Source organism: Mus caroli, chromosome X (assembly GCF_900094665.2).
Source record: "Mus caroli chromosome X, CAROLI_EIJ_v1.1, whole genome shotgun sequence".
NCBI lineage: Eukaryota > Metazoa > Chordata > Mammalia > Rodentia > Muridae > Mus > Mus caroli.
Window position 1 is genome coordinate 29,166,083 of NC_034589.1, and position 23,569 is coordinate 29,189,651.

The window sequence follows — 23,569 nt, forward strand, 5'->3', positions numbered from 1 at the left end:
TGCTCTTCCAGGTCCTGAGTTCAAATCCCAGCAACCACATGGTGGCTCACAACCATCTGTAATGGGATCTGATGCCCTCTTCTGGTGTGTCTGAAAACAGCTACAATGTACTCTTTTTAAGTAAAATAAAGAAAGGAAAGAAAGAAAGAAAGAAAGAAAGAAAGAAAGAAAGAAAGAAAGAAAGAAAGAAAGAAGACCCCCGCTCCCTTGGTAGTGCAAGCCTATCGTCCCAGAACTGTGAGGCAGAGGCAAGAGGATAAGGAATCATACACAGTAGCATAGTGGATTTGATGTCAACCTTTAAAAAGATAGAATGTGTGGCTGTGGGCAATGGGAAGACAAATAGGGATAAAGTATGTGGTGATGGCTCTTTGTTCCCAGATCTAACACTTTCTTTCTCCTATTTTCAGATACTCTCTTGACTTACTGGAATAAAGTGTCTCCTCAGGAGCTCATAAACATTCTTGTACTTCTGGAGTAAGTTACACTATTTTCCTAAACAATCCACTTCCTTGAAAAAAAAAGTTGGTTGAAAGAAATTAGATGTTACTGTTTTTCTGTTTTCGACAGTTAATTTGCTATTATTGTAGAAAATTAATTATTTTTAATAATCTAGAGTCTAGCATTCTTCACCCAGTGATAAAAGGAAAGTGGTAGAATACTTATGATCCCATAGGAAACCTCTTGCCTAGTAATAGACTGTCTTCCAGGTGAGTAAGAATCTTCCTATGACTTTGAAAATGAGGAAACTAGAATGGTATCAGGTAGCTTGTGTCACTTTTTTGAACCAGATGCTGATTGATGCACAGCTAAAATTTAGATGTTGAGCTCTTAGAGTTGAGTAACTCTAAATACTCACTTTAGGAACAGACAGATGTAGCTGTATGGATTTATATAGAAATATATATCTACCTGTATTTTAAAACACTTGGGGAAACCAACTATGGTGAATGAAAGGCGTTATATGATAAGCTACTATGTTATCATTATCAAAAACTAAAAGGAAAATTATAAACAGATTGAAATGTAGGAATTTTTTTACATAAATAGTACATACACATTATAGATACAGTTGATATGCTCATATAAAATACAAGGAGGATAATCGATATATAACCAGTTGATACAACTTTTAAAAAAATCATAGAAAATATCTGCTAATTAGCAGTTAAGATTTCAAGGGGGTCTTTAAATATATATTTCTTAGACTTCTAGATTACAAAATAATGGGATTTTCATTATAGCATTTTCTTACAAATCATTTCTATTGATCTTCTCTTGCCGCATCCTTTCAGCCCTCCCACTCCCGCTGACCCCATTTCTCCATTAGCTCCATTTTCCCTTTCACATAGCCTGTTTTTGATTGCATTTTGTTCCTATTTTTCCCTTTCACTTATTCTCCCCGAAGTCCTCTTTTTTTTTTCATGGTCCCCTTTTTAATTTGATGCCCCCCCCCCAGCTGTAGTAAACAGTATAAAGATGCTGGGAAATATTTACCAATGACAACAACTGGTGGTGAGAATTTGCTTGAAAAGAGGCAAGATGAATGGGAGGACGGAGGAAGATTAGTTTACTTTTCATGGAACTTAAACAAAACTGTTCTTGACAGCTAGTGAAGCTGGGAAATAATGAACATGTGGGGATTTGGATGTTATTTTTCCTATATCCATGTGTTTATGATTATTATATAAAACATATTATATAAAACATTTTAATACCTCTGTACAAAATATAGCATTTGCCTCTACTTCTATAATTAACGAACATGGTTTGGTCTTAATGAGCACTAGAGACCTTTGCTATGGTATGGTACAGTGCACAAAAGTTGATTTACATGGGCAAGTTTTTTTCTAACCTGTCAGTACATTAGTATGTAAAGACATGGGACTTTTAATGCTAGTATAACTATAGCAAATATAAATGAAAAGGTAGGGTATGGCTAGCCCATAAGTAGTTATCTGTGGAAATGAATGCTATTGTAGTATCATCTGAGTAAATTGATTTTGGGAACATATGACCCTCTACTCATTACTTGTCAAATTGCACCAGGTATATTACTAATGTGCTGTTGTTCTCCTTTCTAGAGTATGTTTGTTTCACTTCCGATATATGGGGAAAAGAAACATAGCAAGGTAATTCCTGTGGTACTACAACATTCTATTTCTTCATTCTTTTCCAACAAAGAGCAATCCCATCGGTGGCATGTAAAACCTAAGATAATGGCTTTAGGTTAATGTAAAGGCAGTTTAGGTTAATGTAAAGGCAGTTTAGGTTAATGTAAAGGCAGCTGTGACTTATTCAGTGTATCCCAATTCCAAGTTAAAACTAATGTAAATGAATACTATGTTTTCAAAGGGGTAGTGACTAGAGTAATAAAGAAGGTTTATACCTTCTGAGATCTCCCTAAACCTTGAACAGATATTTGTGTTTCCTGGAGGACTTAAGTAAGGGCTAAATATAAGAGTAGGCAGAAATCAAAAGGCAGAGGTGGCTATAAAATGTGTCACTTTTGCCTGCAGTCTGTTAACATCCCAAGTACTAAGGTGAATAAAAACCCTCAACAGTAATTAGGACATACATTATATATTATCTATTTATTCTTTTGCCTCTTATATCTTTATGAAGAAATGTTTGAGGGGCTCTAGGGCATAGCTCAGTGATAGAACATTAGTTTAGCATGCACAAGGCCCTGGATTCAATTCCTAAGACCACACACACACACACTCCAAAAAAAAGAAAAAAAGGAAGAAAAAGAAAAAACAAGGAAAATACGTTTGTTCTTGGAATATGGCTTAGCAGCTGAGTCCTTTTGTAGCATATGTTGAAGCCCTGGGTTCAATCCCCTACACTGAAAAAATACAACCAGGAATTTCTGAAGGCAAATGGTTGACGGCAAAGAAAGTCTTGCTTAGTTTAATTATGAGTGTTTCTGTGTGCATATGAATGAGAACTACTAGTTAAAGGAATCCAAATATAGTCTTTAAAAAAGCTTGTGTGTATGCTTGGACATGCCCGTGCCATGCAAATGTGTTAAGGTCAGAGGACAGGGTGTGGACCTAGTCCTCTCCTTCTACCATGTCCCAGGGATCCAGGTCAGGTTTGTTTGACATGGTGGCAAGGACCTTTAACCACTGAGCCATGTTTCCAGCACCAAATAGTTTATTCTCCAAAGTTAAAGCCCATAGCAGTTTCTTTCTTTTCTTTGTTTTGTTTGGGTTTGGGTTTTGGCTGCAGGATCTCATGGAGCCCCAGTTTGCCTTGAACTTGCTCTGTCTCCAGGGAGGACCTTGAACTTTTGATCCTCCTGCCTAGACTTCTCAAAGGCTGGGATTATAGGAAATGTAAGCATACCATGCCAAGCTTAGTACCATAGACTGAAGCCTTTGCCTTCGGTTTATTACTGCGTCTCTGGAACAGCCTAGTAATAAATCTCAAGTGATATATGTTCCAGTGGCTACCATCGTTCCCTGTGACTGTGAGCTGCTCTGATCTTTAGCACCATAGACCTTAGCATCGCAGATTTTGTTACTCTGACCTCATGGTTAGAAGAGGACAAACTTCTTCCTGAGTTTACACATGACACAGCTGTAAGTGATCCAGAAAGAAACTGGATTGATATTCATTCTTGAATATCTGATGCCTGATGCCAGCCCCTTCCCATTTCAGTGTCTGTCTTCTTGCTTCTCCTTCCTCACTTCCTGAAAAAAAAAAAAAACAAACTTGAATATTATTAGAGTGTTGTTGTCTACTTAGCTCCATTGTTTTGAAGAAGGATAGAAGGCTCTTTCTAAATACCTTAGCTAATAGCATATGTTTTTTGGTTTTTTTAGAGACAGGATTTCTCTTTGTAGCCCTGGCTGTCCTGGAACTCACTCTGTAGACCAGGCTGGCCTCGAACTCAGAAATTTGCCTGCCTCTGCCTCCCAAGTGCTGGGATTAAAGGCCTGGTGGCACACGTGTGCTGTGCGCCACCACGCCTGGCTGGTATATGCTTTTTTAAAGATCCATTAAAATTTATAATTTAGGGGCTAGAGAGATGGCTCACCATTTCTAATATACCTCATTTAATCAAAGCAATAGTTGATAGAGTCTTTGAGCAGCATATTATATTTATCTGGAAACACATCAACAAAAATCACATTTTAGTTTAAAAGAATCAAACAATGATGTATATTGTTGGAACACTTCAGTTTTTGTTGTTATTGTATTTTTGTTTGTTTGTTTTTTGTTTTATTGGGGGGGGGGGNTGAAACAGGGNCTCACTATGTAGCCCTGGCTGTCCTGGAACTTACAATGAAGAACAAACTGGCCTTGCATTCACAGAGATCCACCTGCCTTTGCCTTCCAAGTGCCAGGATTAAAAGAATATGCCATCATTGCCTGGCTTTACTTCAGTTATTGATTTAAAATTTTATTTTAGGGTACATGATGCCTGGCTATCCAAACACTTTGGAATAGATAGAAAATCACAAACTATGCCAGCTCTTCGAAACAGATCAGGGGTGATGCAAGCTCGGCTTCAACATCTCAGCAGCTTAGAAAGCTCATTCACACTTAATCACAGTAAGTAATCTTGGATCAAGGGCATATCAAATAGCATGGTAATGCTATTTAATCTTTTTTTTTAATTCAATGTGTATATATATGTGTGTGATGTGTATACAGATATGAGCATTGTGTGGGTGCAAGTGTATGTGTATAATGTGTCTGTCAAATTTTAATTTTAATTGTTTAATATTTGTTTATTTTATTTAATTAATATGTATTAATATTTAGCCTGAATCTATGTATGTGTGCCATGTTTGCCTGGTACCTGTGAAGGCCAGAAGAGGGCGCTTGATCCCCCAAAACTGGAGTTACAGATGAGTGTGAGTCATAATGTGGGTGCTGGGACTTACACGCAGGTCCTCTGGAAGAGCAAAAGGTGCTCTTATTAGTGAGCCATCTCTTTAGCTTCACTAAATTTTAATAGAAAGTATTAACGTCATAATAAAATAGCATATAAAAATATTCAATTAGAGTCATTATTGTTCATTTAGTGACTACTGACATATATGTTCTGTGCTAATTACGGAAATGAGTCGACTCTAGCTGGGCTTAGTAGTTCAGGCCTATAATTCCAGCTACCAAGGGGGGTGAGGCAGAAAGTTCACAAGGCCATCCTGAGCAAATTTGATCTTGTCTAATACAATAAAAAGCTTGTGTGTGTGTGTGTGTGTGTGTGTGTGTATACATACATACATAAGTACATACATACTGGGGACCTAGCTCACTGCTAGAGTGTATGCTTGCCTCTTGCCTAGTATGCATGAGACCTTATATTCAATACCCAGTAGCATCAAATAGTAATAATGACCTCTAAATACTAGTTGTTGGAGGTATATTTAAATGGGCTAAAGCATTGAGAAGGCACCTAGGATAAGAAGAAAAATCTTGCCTAACTGGGGCCGTTTAGGGGACTAGATGAAGGGGAAGTACCCTCTGACAGCACATATTAATTAAAAAAAAAAAAAACTCAGAGGAAGAACACTTTCATTTTCATTCAGGAATCCAAAGGTCACAGGAAAAGAGGCCAAGAAAACTGGCTTTGTGAAGCCTAATTATAATAATAAATGTCCTGCATAGATAGGCCCTGAGCTAAAAGACTGTAGATGTAATTTCTTTTTTATTGTTCCTTAATCTTTTTTTACAGTCTAGTCGTTAACCCCCCTCCCTGTCTGCCCTCTGTCCATTCCTCCTCCATACTTCCTTTTCCTACCACATGTCTCCAAGAGGATGTCTCCACCATCCCACCTCCACCCTGCCAGACCTCCCCACTCTCTGGGGCCTCAAGTCTTTCAAGGGTTAGGTGCACCTTCTCTCACTAAGGCCAGACCAGGCAGCCTTCTGTGGTGTGTATGTCTGGGGCCTCTTATCAGCTGGTGTGTGCTGCCTGGTTGATGGCTCAGTGAGGATGCAATTTTTTCAAGTTTCTCCTTGCTGTAAAAGTGCAACAAACCTGCTTCCATAGGCCCATAAGTAGCCTGGAATTCTGTCACTGGCAGAACTGAAGACATCTGACTGGAGGATGCTGAATTTGCATGGCTTTGTCAGTTTTTTTTACCCATGTTGGCAACACAGCTGAAGACACCTCCCACATGATTTCCTAATTCCATCACCATAGCTCATTACTGAGATCACATCACCAAAGAAGGGTACAGCTAAATACATGCTGCGGGGCGGGGGGGGGGGGGAGTGACTGGAAGGGATTAAGACAGACCATGACTCTCAATAAGGTATCACTGCAGTGAAGCTCATTAGGTCTGATGGTGTGAGAGCCTTCTAAGAAGGCAAGACTGTCTCACTGTGGCTTTGGGAGGAAGTTATTTAGTGCTGATAACGTAAGTCTGGTTGGGCATGGTTTAATATGCTTCTCTGACCTTAGGTTCTGCAACGACAGAAGCAGACATTTTCCACCAGGCACTTCTGGAAGGCAATACTGCTACTGAAGTATCTCTGACAGTACTAGACACGATCTCCTTTTTCACCCAGTGCTTCAAGGTAAAGATGAGTTTGAAATCAATCGGTGACAATTGCAAGAAAGGAAAAAAAAACTATAATAGCTAGCTAGTTTGAGGAACAATAGTTCGGTTTGAAATAACCTGGCAGGGGCGGTGAGAAAACACTGGTGACAAGCCAAGTTTGGCTAACTAACCTTGGGAAATCACTGAAACTCAGTCATCCATAAAGTGAAGTGTTCCTACTAAAATGTCCTTAATCCCCCTATGCCTCTTAAATTCTATTGTTTTAAATTTGTCTTTAGATTCAGTTTTCTGCCAGGCATGGTGACACGTGCCTATAATGTCAGGACATGGGCAACAGAAGCAGGAGGGGTGCCAAATTTGAGGGCACCTCATCTGTATAACAAGTTCCCGGTCAGGGAAGGCTCTATAGAAAACAGATAAGAGGTGAGGGAAGAAAGAAGTTGGGGAAGGAAAGAAGGGAGGGTGTGTTTTCTTTCATGTTTTTATTAAAATTACTACTTTTTACCTGAAATCATGAGAGAATCAGTTAGCCAAAATACCCATTATAACAAGATATCTTGTAAGGACTATGTCCAGGTTTTTCTCAGATTTTTTTTTCTCTCAACCCAAATCATCATTCCTTTGATTTGTAAAAGAAAGTCAGTTAGTGAGCATGCTTGGTGGAAGGGTAAAAGAAAACAGTAGATGTGAGAGTGCTTTGAAAGTAAAAACTATATGAGCATAGTGTAAGGTATCGTAAGTATTAGAACCCGAAAGGAGAAAACATACCTCCTGTTTCTCTTCAATTATATATCATTTGGGATTCTTTTTGTTTCTGTTTGTTTGCTTGCTTGTTTGTTTTGCCTTTTCCCCTGTCTTAAGTAATATAGTCAATTGCTATAGGCTTCCAGATAGACTATGGAAACGTGCCCCATGCTTCTCAAAAACATTATATAAAGGAGAATCAAATAATATACTAATCAATTGTAGTAGATGATCTTACAAAATATTAGGTCTGTTTTAATTAAAATAATACACACATCTATTTTTCATCATGTCAGTAGACAGGACATCTGAGTCTCATGACTAGACTTCCGTTCCTCCCTGCTTTTCTGATACTTTTTATTTAATAGATATTTGTGTATTTCTTGGTAAAACTCGGGTACTCTCTTAAGCATTTTACAAATATTAACTTACTATTTTTCATGCTGGGGATTGAACCATGACCTCATGCATGCAAAGCACATATTGTGGTGCTGTGTTACCCTCCCCTTTTCTTTGGAAGAATGGGGTAATAAAGGGAGGTAATGGCATAAGAGGACATATGATCTTTATGAAGTTGTGAAACCGCTCTGAAGTTGAATTGTGATTATTCAGTCCCGGTGCCAAACTAGTAACAGTAACTGAATTAGACTCTTAAAATTGATGACATTTTGGAAACCCAAATTATATACCCATAAACTAAATACAAATAATGAATTAACTTTTTTTAAAAAGATTTATTTATTTATTTATGATGTGTAAGTACACTGTAGCTGTCTTCAGACACTCCAGAAGAGGGCGTCAGATCTTGTTACAGATGGTTGTGAGCCACCATGTGGTTGCTGGGATTTGAACTCTGGACCTTCAGAAGAGCAGTCAGGTGCTCTTACCCACTGAGCCATCTCACTAGCCCCATGAATTAACTTTTAATACTAATAATAGCCTTAGTATCATTCTCATAAAAATAAGGGCCCACAGGGAGGTTCATATTGCACAGCTAGTCGGTGGCGGGATCAAAATTCATAGCTACACCAATCATAATGGAAGTCCATGGTTCTAGGTACTGGCCACCAATGGGCCTGTCACCAATTTGTCTAGTTCTGTATGGTGGGCAGGATTGTTATAACCTGCTTAGTTTCTTGAAAGTCAAAAAGGAAGAACTGGAGAAGTTAACCAATGTTTTGATTTTATATAATTTGGTATGTGTATATGTCTGTGTGTGTGTGGGTGTACATATGTATGCTGTATATGAATATGTGCATTCATGTGTATGAATGCAGATCCAGGTGTGGAGGTCAAGGATATCGCTGGGTGTCAGTACAGGGTCTCTGTTGTTTTTTCACTGTGTTCTCCAGGCTAGCTGGCACATGAGCGTCCAGAAATTCTGTCTCTGCCTCCTGCCTCTCATAGGAACACTAGGACTCTAGCTGCTACTGCTTTTGTGTACTGATTTTAAATGGTTTGTGGGAATTTGAACGAAATTCTTTCATGCCAATCACTTTTACCCACAAAGCCATCTCTCCAGCCCTGGTGCTTTTATTTTGTTTTTGTTTTTATTTTTGGGTTTTTTTGTCCACTTTTTTTTTTTTTTTGCACTGTTGGGAATTGAACTCAGGACCTCCCAGGGAGGCCTTCTCATAGCAGACAGACATTTTCCCACTGTAGCCTCTTGGTAATTTATTTTAAAGCAAATTTCATGAACCAACTGATATCTCTGTACAACTGCACTGTTTACTGTTTTTATTAATGCCCATTTACAAGAGGCATTTAAACAGTCAGTTGTGGTATCGGTTTTCATGGTATCATGAGATATTATGGAGGGTTCAATTTGTCACCAGTGCATAACCAGTGCATAAATATATCTTATACAAAATATATTTCCAAAAGTTAGTAAGATAATCAATTTTTAAAAGAATTAGTATTTATGCTAATTATTACTCCCCCAGAAAAATATAAAGGCCAGGTGTCGTGTATTTGTTTTTAGATTTCTGAATGTGTAAGTTAATTAAAAAACATTTCCTAGCCAGTCATGACTGTATATACGCATAGTTCCAGCAAATGAATTGTGACTTTGAACTAGACTGGCTTTTGAATGTAGCAAGTTCTAGATCCCACTGAGCTACAAAGAGAGAACTTTAAGAAGAAAAAGAGAAGAAAAGGAAAGGAAAGGGGAAAGGGGAAAGGAAAGGAAAGGAAAGGAAAGGAAAGGAAAGGAAAGGAAAGGAAAGGAAAGGAAAGGAAAGGAAAGGAAAGGAAAGGAAAGAGGAAAGGAAAGGAAAGGAAAAAGGAAAGGAAAGGAAAAAGGAAAGGAAAGGAAAGGAAAGGAAAGGAAAGGAAAGGAAAGGAAAGGAAAGGAAAGGAAAGGAAAGAAGACAGAAAGGGAGGAAGTATTGAAGGAGAAATATTCTTCCCAAATTCATTTTGAAGTTTGATGTTCTCTATTGAAAGAGTAATTTTTTAGCTCTTTTAAATGCTTGAGTTTCAATAGTCTAGATCTAGTTTGTATGGTATTTTGAGATGTCCCATTCAAGTTGAAGATCACAGGAATATTCTCAAGTAAAATCCTGAAAATATTGAAATTTTATAGGCAGATATTGATGATGCAGTAAAATCAGTTCGTTTATATGTCGGGGAGAGGGGACAAACTGAAGGCTTCTATAAACTGTTTTTTTTTCCATGTTTTATAGAACCAACTTTTAAATAATGATGGTCACAACCCACTAATGAAAAAAGTATTTGATATTCACCTTGCTTTTCTTAAAAATGGACAATCTGAAGTGTCACTGAAGCATGTCTTTGCCTCACTGAGATCTTTCATCAGTAAGGTAAGAACAACTTGAAAGTGCTAGGAGCTCAAGGGAAGATGGAGGACTGGGGATCATTGTGCTGACATCTACAAACAGCCAATAACTACTGCAGCCTTTGTACGGATGAGCACAGCATAGCAAAATCATGGAGAGAACCAGGCAATAATCCTGTAAAATCAGAACAGGCTTTCCTTTTACCATCATACCTTCACATTTTCAGTAGGTCCTTTTCAGGGGTCTCCCTCTCTGTCTTAGTTAGGGTTTCTATTGCTGCAATAAAACACCATGATCAAAAAGCATGTTGGGAAGGAAGGATTTATTCAGCTTACACTTCCACATTGCTGTTCATTATTGAGGGAATCAAGTAAGGCAGGATCCTGGAGGCAGGAGGTGATGCAGAGGCATGGAGTGGTGCTGTTTACTGGATTGCTCCTCATTGCTTGCTCAGCCTGATTTATAATAGAGCCCGGGACCACCAGCCCAGGGATGGCTCTACTCACAATGGGCTGGGCTCTACCTCATCAACAGCTGGACATAATTTGCTTTATTTTATTCATATCCCAACTGCAGTTTTCCTCCTCCTCTCCTCCAAGTTCCTCCCCCTCTGGCTCCCCTCTCCACCCCACTCCCCATCTACTTCTTCTGTCTCTTCATAAAAGGGGAGCCCTCCCATGAATATCAACGAGCCATGGCATATCAAGTTGTAGTAAGACTAGGCGAGGCAGCCCACTAGTGTGAAAGGGTTTTAAAGGCAGGCAACAGAGTCAGAGACACTCCTATCACCACTGTTGGGAGTCCTACAAAAAGATCAAGCTACACAACTGGTTGACAGTTCAGTCTCAGTGAGCCCCTGTGGACTCAGGTTAGTTGATTCTGTGGGTTTTCTTGTGGTGTCCTTGACCCCTCTGTACAGCCAGATCTTATGAAGGCATTTTCTCAACTAGGGTTCCCTCTTTCAGATAATTCTAGATTGTGTGTCAGGTTGGCATAAGACTATCCCTCTGCATCTTCTTTTGTCTCTCTCAAGATTCAACCCAGGGCACCACATTCCTAGCTCCAATGTCATTTTAAAATCATCAACCAATTTTTCTTTATCTTATTTATCATATGATAAAACTAACACACCCCCTACTGTACTAATGAGGCACAAGTCTTGCTTGTTTAAAAAATTGTGTGTAAGCCCTTTGAAAGCAGAAACTAACTTTTAGAACTCTGGAGTCTTATAGAATATCTTGCAAATGAACCATAAGCAGCCAGTATATGACCAAATAAGCAAGCCTTACCTTTCATTGTATGTAAAACAGAAATTGTGTAAATGTGAAGCTTTAAAAGTTTTCTATTCTTTAATATACTTTAATAATAAAGGAATCTATAGTGAAGTGAGTTCTGTATGAGCGTGCTAGGATAAATGGATGGAAATACATTTAGAAAAAAAATCATTTAACAGTTACTTGCTAGGTAGTTACTGCTTGTAATCCTGAGGGCTTACTGTGCTATATATGAAAACATACACAGAATGATAAATATATGCTGTACCTTATCAAAGTTTCCCTTCAGTAGTACTTGAACTTAGAAGATGCAACTGAAAGTATAAATGGCAAGTAGAACAGTGTCGTCACCATAAGAGCTAGACTTCATCTTTTAGGAAACAGGCAGGCATGGAAATATTTTGAGCAGGGAAGTAAAACAATGTATATTAAAAGAGAATCAGTATGACCAAGGGAACCTCTCTAAAATGAGACATTGGCTGAGAAGCAGAGACAGGCAGAAGTTTGTGAATTCAAGACCAGCCTGGTCTGTGTAGCAAGTTCCAGGCCAGCCAGAGCTTCAAAGATACATGGTAACACAAAGGGGTGAATAGAAGAAGGAAAGGAGGGGAGGGGAGGGCAGGGGAGGGCAGGGGAGGGGAGGAGAGAGATTGTGAGTAGTTCAAAACACACAGTTTAAAAAAAATAGATGAGGACCTGGAAAGGGGAGCTGGTGTGTGGCTATGGAGATAGAATACCTGGTAACAAGAGTTTTTTGACTTTATCACCAGTTCACCAACAAAAACATCAACATCAAAGGGATACTGGAACTCGCCAGAGTGACTGGACTTCCCCTGGGAAGGATATGGAGGGAAAACAGAGATCAGGATTGGAACATTAGAGAAACTAACACAGAAAGGGTTGAAAGAGAAAACTGTAAAGGAGATGAGAAAGAAAAGTGACAGAGGTAGCAATAATAAATAAACAAACAAACTAATGGTCAAGAATGGACAGTGTCACAGAAACCAAGGGGCAACAGAGTATGTGCATCCTCATGAGGTAAAGAGTACCAAGTGAGATGAAAGGAGCACATTAGAACTTGCATTGAGGAAGTTGCTCATGACTTTGGCCATTGTTCACGTCTCAAGTAATGTAAGAGGACTTACTGTAAGGATTAACTGCACATTGCCATGTCTGCCCTCAAATGTTTTTATACTAGAGTATCTTGTCCAGCAAGAGTCGATCTAATCCTGTGAAACTTTATGAGATTTCCCAATTTGCCAATCAGAAAGCATTTGTTACACACCCTTTGCTTGCCTAACACTGCACCTGCTAAAAAAGGTAAAATAATGCAGATGGATTCCTGAAATGCAGATTAAAATTCAAGGTTTCCAAGAAGCCATTTTGAGTAGCTGACACTCAAGCTTTAGAAGTCCTAAAAAAATGGCCATTGTGCACTTGAAAGCAGCTTGCTTGTCTCACCTTTCAAGGATAGGAGGCGCTAATAAACCCACACTAGATATATAGTTTATGTTCCACAAAGCAGCAGGCTGAATACATTCTCAAAGCACCAGGCCACTTGGTTGTTTTGAAAAATCAGTGACCACTTGGGCACTCTTTCTCTATTTCAAAATATGTCTTAACTGACTGTTTGTGGAGTAGAAAATAGGCAGGTATATATGAACACTTCACATAAACTCCATTTTATATATATATATATAAAAAGGATCCATTTCACTACTACTGATTTTCTCAGCAGGTGGAACCTTAGAACAGGGGCCATCATTCATCATTTCAGTCATTCATTTATTCAGTGTGTCATCAAATATGTTCCTATTATGTTTTGGACTATCTTAGGCTCTTCTCAGATTGATAGTATTTTATGCCAAGTACCTCCACATTATTGCAGTACCTTCTATACTGACTTGACTTGTTCTATCATTGGCATATGCTTGTCTATATGGTAACAAGTTCAAACTATCTTCAGAACAGAGATCTGCCCTCGTATTGATTTGTTATCCTCGAAAGCTCTGAGTTTTAGGAGAGGATACAGTCAGCAGTTGATTATTTGGTGGATTTCATTAGATTTTCAGATATTCATTTCTATTTTCCTTGTTTAGTTTCCCTCAGCCTTTTTCAAAGGAAGAGTAAACATGTGTGCTGCATTTTGCTATGAGGTTTTAAAGTGCTGTACTTCAAAGATTAGCTCAACCAGAAATGAGGCATCTGCACTTTTGTATCTTTTGATGAGAAACAACTTTGAATATACCAAGAGGAAAACCTTTCTGAGGACACACTTGCAGGTGAGCACCAATCAAAGCTCTTCTTTATTTTTCTCTTCAATCACTGGCCTCCATCAAAATCAACATCTATAGCTAGAAAGATAGCTAGCTCAGTTGGTAAAGTGCATGTTCTGCAAGCATGACTAGCTGAATTTGATCCGAAAGGCTGTGTATGGGGCTGGAGAGATGGCTCAGTGGTTATGAGTACTGGCTGTTTTTCCAGAGGACCTGTGTTTTATTCACAGCACCTACAGTGTGACTCACAACCACCTGTAACTCCAACCCAGTACATCTGATGTCCTATTTTGGCCTCCTGTATACAAAGCATGTACATGATGCTCATAGGCATAGATATAGATGCAGGTAAAACAACTATACACATAGAGAGAAATCATTTTTGTTTTAAAGCCAGGCATGGTGGGATGCACTTGTCAACCGAGAACTGAGGGAATGGGGACAGACCAACCTCAGGCTCACTAGCCAGCCAGCCTAACCTTATTTGGCAAGTTCTAAGCCAGTGAGAGACCTTGCCACTGCCCCCAAATTAAGATAGACAGCAACTCCTTCCATGAGTATTTTGTTCCCTATTCTAAGGAGGGATGAAGTATCCACACGTTGGTCTTCCTTCTTGATTTTCTTGTGTTTTGCAAATTGTATCTTGGGTATTCTAAATTTCTGGGCTAATATCCACTTATCAGTGAGTGCATATCAAGTGACTTCTTTTGTGATTGGGTTACCTCACTCAGGATGATATCCTCCAGATCCATCCATTTGCCCAAGAATTTTATAAATTCATTGTTTTTAATAGCTGAGTAGCACACCATTGTGTAAATGTACCACATTTTCTGTATCCATTTCTCTGTTGAGAGACGTCTGGGTTCTTTCCAGCTTCTGGCTATTATAAATAAGGCCGCTAAGAACATAGTAGAGCATGTGTCCTTATTACCAGTTGGAACATCTTCTGGGTATATGCCCAGGAGAGGTACTGCGGGATCCTCGGGTAGTACTATGTCCAATTTTCTGAGGAACCGCCAGACTGATTTCCAAAGTGGTTGTACAAGCTTGCAATCCCACCAACAATGGAGGAGTGTTCCTCTTTCTCCACCTCCTTGCCAGCATCTGCTGTCACCTGAATTTTTGATCTTAGTCATTCTGACTGGTGTGACTGGTGAGCTAAGATGAAAGGATGGACCATCCACAGACTACCCCACCCGGGAATCCATTCCATAGTTAGCCACCAAAAGCAGACATGATTGCACATGCAAGCAAGATTTTGCTGAAAGGACCCAGATATAGCTGTCTCTTGTGAGACTATGCTGGAGCCTAGCAAACACAGAAGTGGATGCTCATAGTCAGCTATTGGGTGGAACACAGGGCCCGCAATGGAGGAACTAGAGAAAGCACCCAAGGAGCTAAAGGGGTCTGCAACCCTTAGGTGGAACAACAATATGAACTAACCAGTACCCCCAGAGCTCATGTCTCTAGCTGCATATGTAGCAGAAGATGACCTAGTCGGCCATCATTGGGAAGAGAGGCCCCTTGGTATTCCAAACTTTATATGCCCCAGTACAGGGGAACGCCAGGGCCAAGAAATGGGAGTGGGTGGGTAGGGTAGCAGGGTGTGGGGGAGGATATAAGGGACTTTCGGGATAACATTTGAAATGTAAATGAAGAAAATATCTAATAAAAAAATTGAAAAAGAAAGGTAGACAGCAACTGAAGAATGGCTAACCTCCACACATAGGCATACATGTGTACCTGCAAACATGTGTGTGCACCCACCTCTCACTCTGCTCCCCACAAAGAGCAACATTTACAGCTCCATCGAAAACTAAGGTAAGTGGATATCATCTTCAAGTCTTACTTTGTCTATAGTGTGAAGTCAGTGCCAGCCAGGGCAACCTGAAAGACACTATCTCAAAACAAAAAGTACAAAGAGGCCTGAGGTTATAACTCAGTGGTAGAATGCTTGCCTAACATGCACAAGGCTCTGGGTTCTAGTCTCAGCACTGCAAAAGAAATCAATATCTGGATTTTCCTTTCTGTGCCATAGCTCAGACCATGTGGCTCTCTGCCACTTGAAATGGGACTGACCCAAACTGAGATGTGTCAAAAGTATAAAGACTAAGTACATTAAAAAATAGAGCATCTAAGGTGTCTTATATTGTTTATATATTGAAATAATTTATCAAATTTGGGGATTAATTAAAATATATCAAAATAAATTTGGGGCCATTAAGATGACTCAGTGGGTAAAAGTGCTTGCTGCCAAGCCCGATGACCTGCTTTTGAGCACCAACAACCAAACTCCTGACAGTTGTCCTCTGATATTCACATGCATGTATAGCTGCAGCACATGTGGAACACATACACACATACACAAAGTAAATATGAAAACTAAAATAAGTTTCACTTCCATCTCTTTTTCATTGTAGCTACTTATATATGTGACTCACATTCTCTTTCTCTTGGAGAAAGCTACTCTAGAGTTTAAGTCTTAAGAATGCGTGTTCTAGTTCAGATTCTATGACAGTCTGGACATGGAGCAGGTGACTTCTTTTGCCTCTGTACCTCAGTTTCTTCAAATATAATATAGGAGAAACTCTACTTCAGAATTTTTGTGAGCCTAAAGTAAGATGATTAGATAATAAGATTATTAGATAGTAAATGGCAGGTGATTCTGGTTGTTTTGCTTGCACCAGTTAAAACTTTATTTAACAACAAAAGATTGCCAAGCATGATAGCACATGCCTAAAATCCAAACATGTGCAAGATTAGGGTAAAAGGATTACGTGTTTGAGCCAGCCTGATCTACAGGACAAGAAGAACCTGTCTCAAAAAAAAAAAAGCAGGAATTAAAAAATAATTGACCTGGGAGTGCTAGCCTGCACCTGTATACTCTCATATACTTGAGATGCCAAGGCAAGAGGATCACTTAAGCCCACAAGTCCAAGATCAGTCTGGATAGCATACCAAGACCCTGTCTCAAAGAAGTGCAATTAATCTCAAGATTTTGTGGAAATTACAGAACTTATAGAAATAGCTATCTGCTTGTGCTGGACTCATAGATCAACTACATACATAGTGTGTGACCCTAGGCAAGTTACTTAATCTAGCTGAACCAGATTGCTCATCTGTAAAATGAGGCCAACTATTTGCCATCTTATATTGTTATGAGTATGAGGGTGAAAATGAAAAGCATATAGCAGCTGGCACCATTCCAGCACAGAGAACACACTGGGTGATAATTATTCTCCATCTTCATATCATTGTGATTAATTGATGAAACAACTCAAAATCTAAACACAGTGGGGACTTCTTGGCTCAGTAGTCTACTATGTAATATAGGCAATCTCTAGTTATGTATCTCCACTGCCTTGGTCTTTTCCATTAGAGCCCTTTACTAGGGAAAGGGTTATTGATAAGGAAACAACCATTAGCCTGCAGTCTGAGCTATTGAAGAGACTGAAGCAGGAAGACAGAAGCAAGTTAGATGTTAGCCTGGACACAGTATAGTGATACCCCTCCCCACCTCTCGAAGCACTTTTTTTTAAGCCTTTTGAAAAAAGTAACCTTTATTTCTTCCCACAGATAATCATTGCTGTGAGTCAGCTTATAGCTGACGTAGCACTAAGTGGAGGATCGAGATTTCAGGAGTCTTTATTCATTATCAATAACTTTGCAAATAGCGACAGACCTATGAAGGTAAGGGATAAACTCAAACCACTTTGGCTGGAATTCTGAGTCAGTGGCGCTCACCATGAACAGTGCACTGGGTTTAATCTCCAACACTAAAATAACGAATAAAAACCACTTTAACTAAAAAAAGGAGTTTATATTCTTAAACCGTGGTGGAATTCTCAGTGACTGTCAGTATGAAACATAGAATGTGTGCTTTAAGAGTTGGTGGCTTTCACTTACCACTGGATCTCTAGCAATTATATTCAGCAGTAACTAAATAAATCTTTAAAGTGTGTGTCTGTTAGTAATAAAATCTGTGTTGTTTTTTCTGCTTAATTTCTAAACTTGATTGGAAAAGAAATATTTATTTTCTTTCTTAACAATTGTTACCATTTATAATACCAGCTAATTAAAAACTGAGTTGGAAATTTGAGAGAAATTTCACTTCTCAGGATGGCTAACAGATCCATTGCCAACAGATAAGAAATGGAACAGAAGAGTTTCATTATTTGTTGGGTTTGTGACTTTCAAAAGTTAGGCTAACCAAATGTGGCTTGCTGTAACAGTCCAAAATTGTCCATCTTCAACACCAGTCCATCAGAATCAAACCTAGGATTCTAAGCACTACATGCTTAAAAACTAGGGCATTGTTTAAAAAAAAAAAAATCCTGCATCGCCTACTGTGTTGCCTGGAAACAGGTTCTGAGATGCTCCCAGGGGAACGAACTGTCCACATTCTCAGGAAAAGTCATATTCTCATATATTTGACAATAGTGAATGAAATCTTTTTAAAAAATCAAAAGCTCACAGTCACAACGTGCTAGATGTTTGGGACGTGTAGAATCTATGTACTAAAAAACCATTCCCATAGGAGTGCTGCTTACAGGGAGCAAAACACTGAGTAGTGCCAGCTGCTCACAGGCTGGGAAAGTTTGCCTTCAAGCAGCTTTGTGGGTTTCCCAGGGGATCAGTATACAGTTCAGCTAATCCCAGGAGCACAGAAGCAACGTGTACTATTTCAGCTATTTTCCTCGTGCTCCAAGAATTTATGTTTCTAGTTGTTACCATGCTCAAAGCCATATTATACAGGTAGATTAGCATGATGTTTTCCAAGTGAATAGGGCTGATGTTAGCTCTCCTCAAGAAGAGCCCCTTGGCCTTCCCTTTACTCGTTTGTGAATGACTTAGTTTTATTTGCTAAGGTCACCTGTAACCCTGTTACAAAAAGGTTAGCCTTTCCCTCAGGAAGTAGAATTTCTGTGAATGAACACAAGGGGGTTAGATGCATCTAATAATGATTTTTTTAAGTAGACAAAAAGGCAGAACAGTATATTATATTCATATTAAGTTCCCTAACTGTGTACTTGCTCCATCCCCATCTTGAGTCAGAAACACTTTGAGAGGTTAATGTTCTCTTTAACCTCTCTGGAGTGTGATGTGACTCACAACCTCTCCTTTTTGTGGAAATGGAAAGTTGGCAGCAGGGTTTTCACTAAGGTGTGTGTTATAGTCAGTGGGCAAGATAGGCATGCTTCTCACTATGGGATGTTGCCTGCAGAGCACTAGCTCTGGAGCCAGATTGTCTGATAAGAGGTCCTGTCTCCATGAGATGGTGGCTGAGCTTCCCAACTGCTCTGGGACTCAGTTTTCCCACTGGTGGAAATGCATAAGAAGAGAACTTAATTAAAACATATAAAGCACCCAGATCAGTACCCAGTACCTATGTGCTGTCAATAACTTTCAGTTACTGTTACAAATAAACCAAACATGTAGCATTAACAATGAAAGCCAGATAGTCTGACCTCAAAGATCATGTTTTTATGGGCTTTGAGTATTGCCATCAAGTTCAAAAGCCTTTAAAGCCTGGCTAGTTGCATAATTTTAATAAAATAACTAATTAAAAACCCTTTAGATTTGCCATATGAAATATAGTACTACCAACTGTTAATAAGGAATAAAAGCCATGTTATAGTTCCCACATTTGGATGCTCATGCTTCAATCCTATTGACAATACTGCTAAATATGTGGGTTTTTTTGTTTTCTTTTGTTTTGAAATTAGGCAACTGCTTTTCCCACAGAAGTCAAAGATTTGACCAAGAGGATCCGCACCGTTCTTATGGCCACTGCCCAAATGAAGGAACATGAGAAAGACCCTGAAATGCTAATTGATCTCCAGTATAGCTTAGCTAAATCTTATGCCAGCACACCAGAGCTGAGGAAAACTTGGCTTGACAGCATGGCCAAAATTCATATAAAAAATGGAGATTTTTCTGAGGTGAATACTTAAAATTTTGCTCCCACTGGAACTCTTCAAACTCCTTTGAACCTATTCTGACACTTCTTTCTTTGTCATCCACTTCTAGGCTGCAATGTGTTATGTCCATGTAGCGGCTCTAGTTGCAGAATTTCTTCACCGAAAGAGTAAGACCTTTCTGTTCTGAGATGGGAGGACTCTCAGCTGGCAAAATAATCTCTATCTTTGCAGTGTGCAATTGTGAATGGGATAGAATTGAGCTCTTAAAAATATGTTTACCTTCAGCCTCATTCAGTGCTAAACAGATGTTGTTATAAAAGAAGACTAGATTGCTCATTTTGGCTTTGGCTTCTGTGGGAGGTTACAAGAATAAGTTAAATAGTACACGGCTGGGCTTGCTGCCCAGTATTTATTTCCCAAGTCTATCTCCCTGGATGACTGCCACAAATTCAGTTCTTCTTAGGGCTCAAGAGAAGCTCTGTGTAATTCTTTCAGATTTATGATTGCTTCTTTCCCTCCCTCATCCTTAACTTCACCAACCACTGTCATTGAACTAGGTATCTAGAGCTATTTTTATGCAGTGATACCTGAGTGTTAAAGGGAATCAGGCCCTTGAAGGACATCAGCAGTTCTGCATTTCTAATTCAAGATTCCTAATTCAGGGATCAGGTTGAAAGCTTCCCCATCCCTAAATAATATTGGTGAGTTTTATAAATACTCAAATAGCAAAACAATTGAGTAAGGTTTAAAAGTTAATTGGCAGTGGCGATTGCAATCAAGACATCTGCTATCTATCACAATGAGGGCAAAATGAAAGCAACTTAAAGGAGTCATATTGCTCTTTTTTTTTTTTTTGCTATGTTTTGTTATTATCTCTGGAATGTCTGTATTTTTCATTTCATATGTAAAATAATGGACACTGTGGAGATTCTTCCCAAATATGACTAGAATGATTAAACTATGCATTCATGGTATTTAGGTTTGGGAGAAGGGGTAAGATTTCATATAGTCCAAGCAAACCTCAGACTTGCTATGTAGCCAAGAGCGACCTTGAACTTCTGCTAATCCTGCCTCTACTTCCTGGGTCTATGGGCATGCACCACCATGCTCAGTTCATGCAGTGTTGGAGATCAAGCCCAGAACTTTGTGAATGCTAATTAAGCAAGCATACCTGAGCAACATTTTCAGCATTTTACTTATATTTTAAACTGACAGTGAAATGCTTCTGAATAATCAAGTTTACAGATTGTTATACTCAGCTAGGGGTTGTGAAGTCTATAATCCCAGCACATCAAGGCTAAGGCAGGAGGACTGCACAAATCCAAGAGAGCCTGGGCTACATGATGAATTCCAAGTCAAGGTGGACTACAAAGTATGAACCAGAAATAGAGTCCCAGACTCATTAAGAATTATTAGGAATTAACTCTCTAGATTTTGACAATACATAATTATATTAGAGATTCTTCCTGAGAATCTTGTTTTACTCACAAGTACAAAGACTTGATATTAAACAAAAATTAAGAATGATTTATCAAAAAGAAAGCAAATCTATATATTGTTTTCATTCTCTCCTTGGTTGGGGTGAGGGGGTCTGGGGATTGATAAAGTGGCTACAGGCACGATAAGCATGTGCTTTTGGACCAAGCTGTCCAGGCAGTCCCTACAAGTAGTTCTAACGGAGAAAGAATTGATCAAAATGAGACCCAATTCATCTTTTTTAATTAGAACAGTGATATGTTTGTCAAGTTGCCCTAAAAATACAAATCAAAGTTGCACACAGGCCATTCCATATCCATTGACACACATGAGGTTCTTAAACACCATTCTTTGGTTTTAAATGCTTTCTGGAGAAACTGGCTTCCTGCTACCCCAGCTTTCTAATTAGTGGGCACTTGAAATATGAGTTCCAGGCCTATTAAGAATAAACCCTTTCGATTTTGAAAACAGGTAATTATATTAGAAATTCTTCCCAAGAATCTTGTTTTATTCACAGGTATAAAGACCTTCAGACCAAGATTGATTTCTCCCTTAAGTTTAGAAAAAGTGTATCTTGCTCTAGTTATTTCAGCATTAGGCAGATACCTTAATCAGCAATCTGACCTGTCTTAACAAGTGGATGTAGCCCAAGCTTGTCATTGATGTAGTTCATGATATTCCTAAGGTTCTTTCAAGTTTATCTCTCATTAACCTCAAAGAGCTAAGGGGGAAAATGATGTTTTGCATTTTAAACAAAGAAATGTTAAATTTGAGAGCTGTTTATATTTTTATTTATGGCTGCTGTCTATTTTTGAACCTGTAGAAATCAACGATCTTAAACTAGAAAACCTTATTCTAAAAGGGCAGCAGGAGTAGAAATCCTCGGGGGTTTTTCCACCTTAGTTTTAATGATTGAAAGAAAAAAAAAAGGAATCCAAAACAGCTTTTTTAAATTATCTGCTTAAACTATGAGAGTAGTATCAAGATACTTAACTAAGCTAAACCAGTTAAGCATACTATAAAAATATTCTTAATGAAAATGGAATAAGATGCTGCCTAGCTGACACATTGTAAGCAAATGTTCTATCATGTAGAGTTTTTAAAATAAAAACAAAGTTTCTTCTATCTGGTGGTTTCCTGGCGCCCAGGGATAGCCACTATCTAATGTGAGAACTCTGCAACCCAGCAGTATTTAAAAAATCCAAAAAAGACTTGACTCTTCAAGCAAAATATGCTTTAAATTACATTTAGCAATGATCATCAAGACACACTAGAACTTATTGTTTTCAATTAATTGTCCATTAGTACCGAAGACAAAAAAAAAAAAAAAAAAGAGTATTTACATTGTAAATCCCTAACTGCTATGCAGCACCAAAAGTTTGTTTTCTGACATCTCAAAGAACTGTACTTTCAGCTCATTTCACCCAACCCTTCTCTCCCTCGCTCTGGGATGGAACTCAGGGTGGTGTACATAGTACACAAGTCCTCCATTATTTTGAGTTATACCCTCAGCTGGCCCTGCAGCCATTTCTCTTGAAATGCACTATAAAAATATTCTTAATCATGACATAATAGAATGCTAATTAGCTGACATATTGGAACCAAATGTTCTATCATTTATTTAGACTTTCTTTTAATAAAAATAAAGTTTGTTCTGCCAGGTAGTTTCCTGGCCCCTAGGGGTGTCACCTTAAGTGAGGGACCACTGTTGTAATCTTGAACTCCTTGTTTTGGGGCAATTGACCCCACCCCACCTTCCAACAGGTCCCTGGTCTTTGTACCAGAGATAGCTTATAGATAGATTCTCAGGCTCTTCCCTTTGCCCAAGTCAGTGGAAGCAGTGATAATGGGGAATTTGTTATATTACTCTTTCTTGTCCTCAAATATAAGATACAACACAAGTCAGAATTTCTTTTCATTTTGTCTGAGAACCTTGCCATTTTCTGGATCTCACTCTCTAAAGACTTTGGCATTCTTTTCTCTTTTCCTGAGAGAGGGCACAACACTTTTCCCCTGGGAAAACAAGAGTCAAGTTTTCTGCATTTTTGTACCACCACATAACATCCTCGTTCAGCAAGACTTTGGAGCTTCAGATTCTCCCATAAGCCCAAAATATGTGATTTCCCTTCTCTATAGCATCTCTTTTTCTCATTCCTTATAGGGTAATGCTGTTTTTATTCCTAAGTCTTTGGATCCAGTGTCATATAGCTAAAATTTCACAAAGTACTTCATTCCCTTGTTTGTTCCTAGTTCCAGCTTCCCCTTTAATGCTCACCCCTCAAGATTTTACCTCTTACTCTTCTTCTGACTGCCAGTCATTTTTTTTATTAAGTATTGGCGCTGCAATCCCATCCTCCAAAATCCTACTCACCCTTTCACAGGGTCACTTGGACTCAAACTGTTTGTGCCTTCCTGGACTGCTTCCATTTTTATTTCTCTAGAATGGCTTGTGGGAGTGTAGAAGCAATAACTATGAAGCATTAAGATCAAGATTCCATGTCAAAGCTAGGTGGAGTGTACCTCACCCACATTCTCAGCACTTGGGAGGCAGAGACA

The 23,569-nt window shown here is 38.9% G+C and overlaps 1 protein-coding gene across 2 annotated transcripts in view; it reads left to right on the forward strand.

Annotated features, from left to right (window-relative positions):
- The window catches only part of Dock11 (dedicator of cytokinesis 11), a 187,577-nt gene that overhangs the window by 138,011 nt on the left and 25,997 nt on the right, over positions 1-23,569 (forward strand). For both annotated transcript variants that reach the window (XM_021154032.2, XM_029473424.1), the window contains 9 exons: positions 411-477; positions 2,085-2,132; positions 4,421-4,563; positions 6,425-6,540; positions 9,953-10,090; positions 13,440-13,622; positions 17,193-17,306; positions 19,343-19,558; positions 19,647-19,704. In XM_021154032.2, coding sequence (XP_021009691.1) covers positions 411-477; positions 2,085-2,132; positions 4,421-4,563; positions 6,425-6,540; positions 9,953-10,090; positions 13,440-13,622; positions 17,193-17,306; positions 19,343-19,558; positions 19,647-19,704 — 1,083 coding nt within the window. The remainder of the gene's footprint in view (positions 1-410; positions 478-2,084; positions 2,133-4,420; positions 4,564-6,424; positions 6,541-9,952; positions 10,091-13,439; positions 13,623-17,192; positions 17,307-19,342; positions 19,559-19,646; positions 19,705-23,569) is intronic.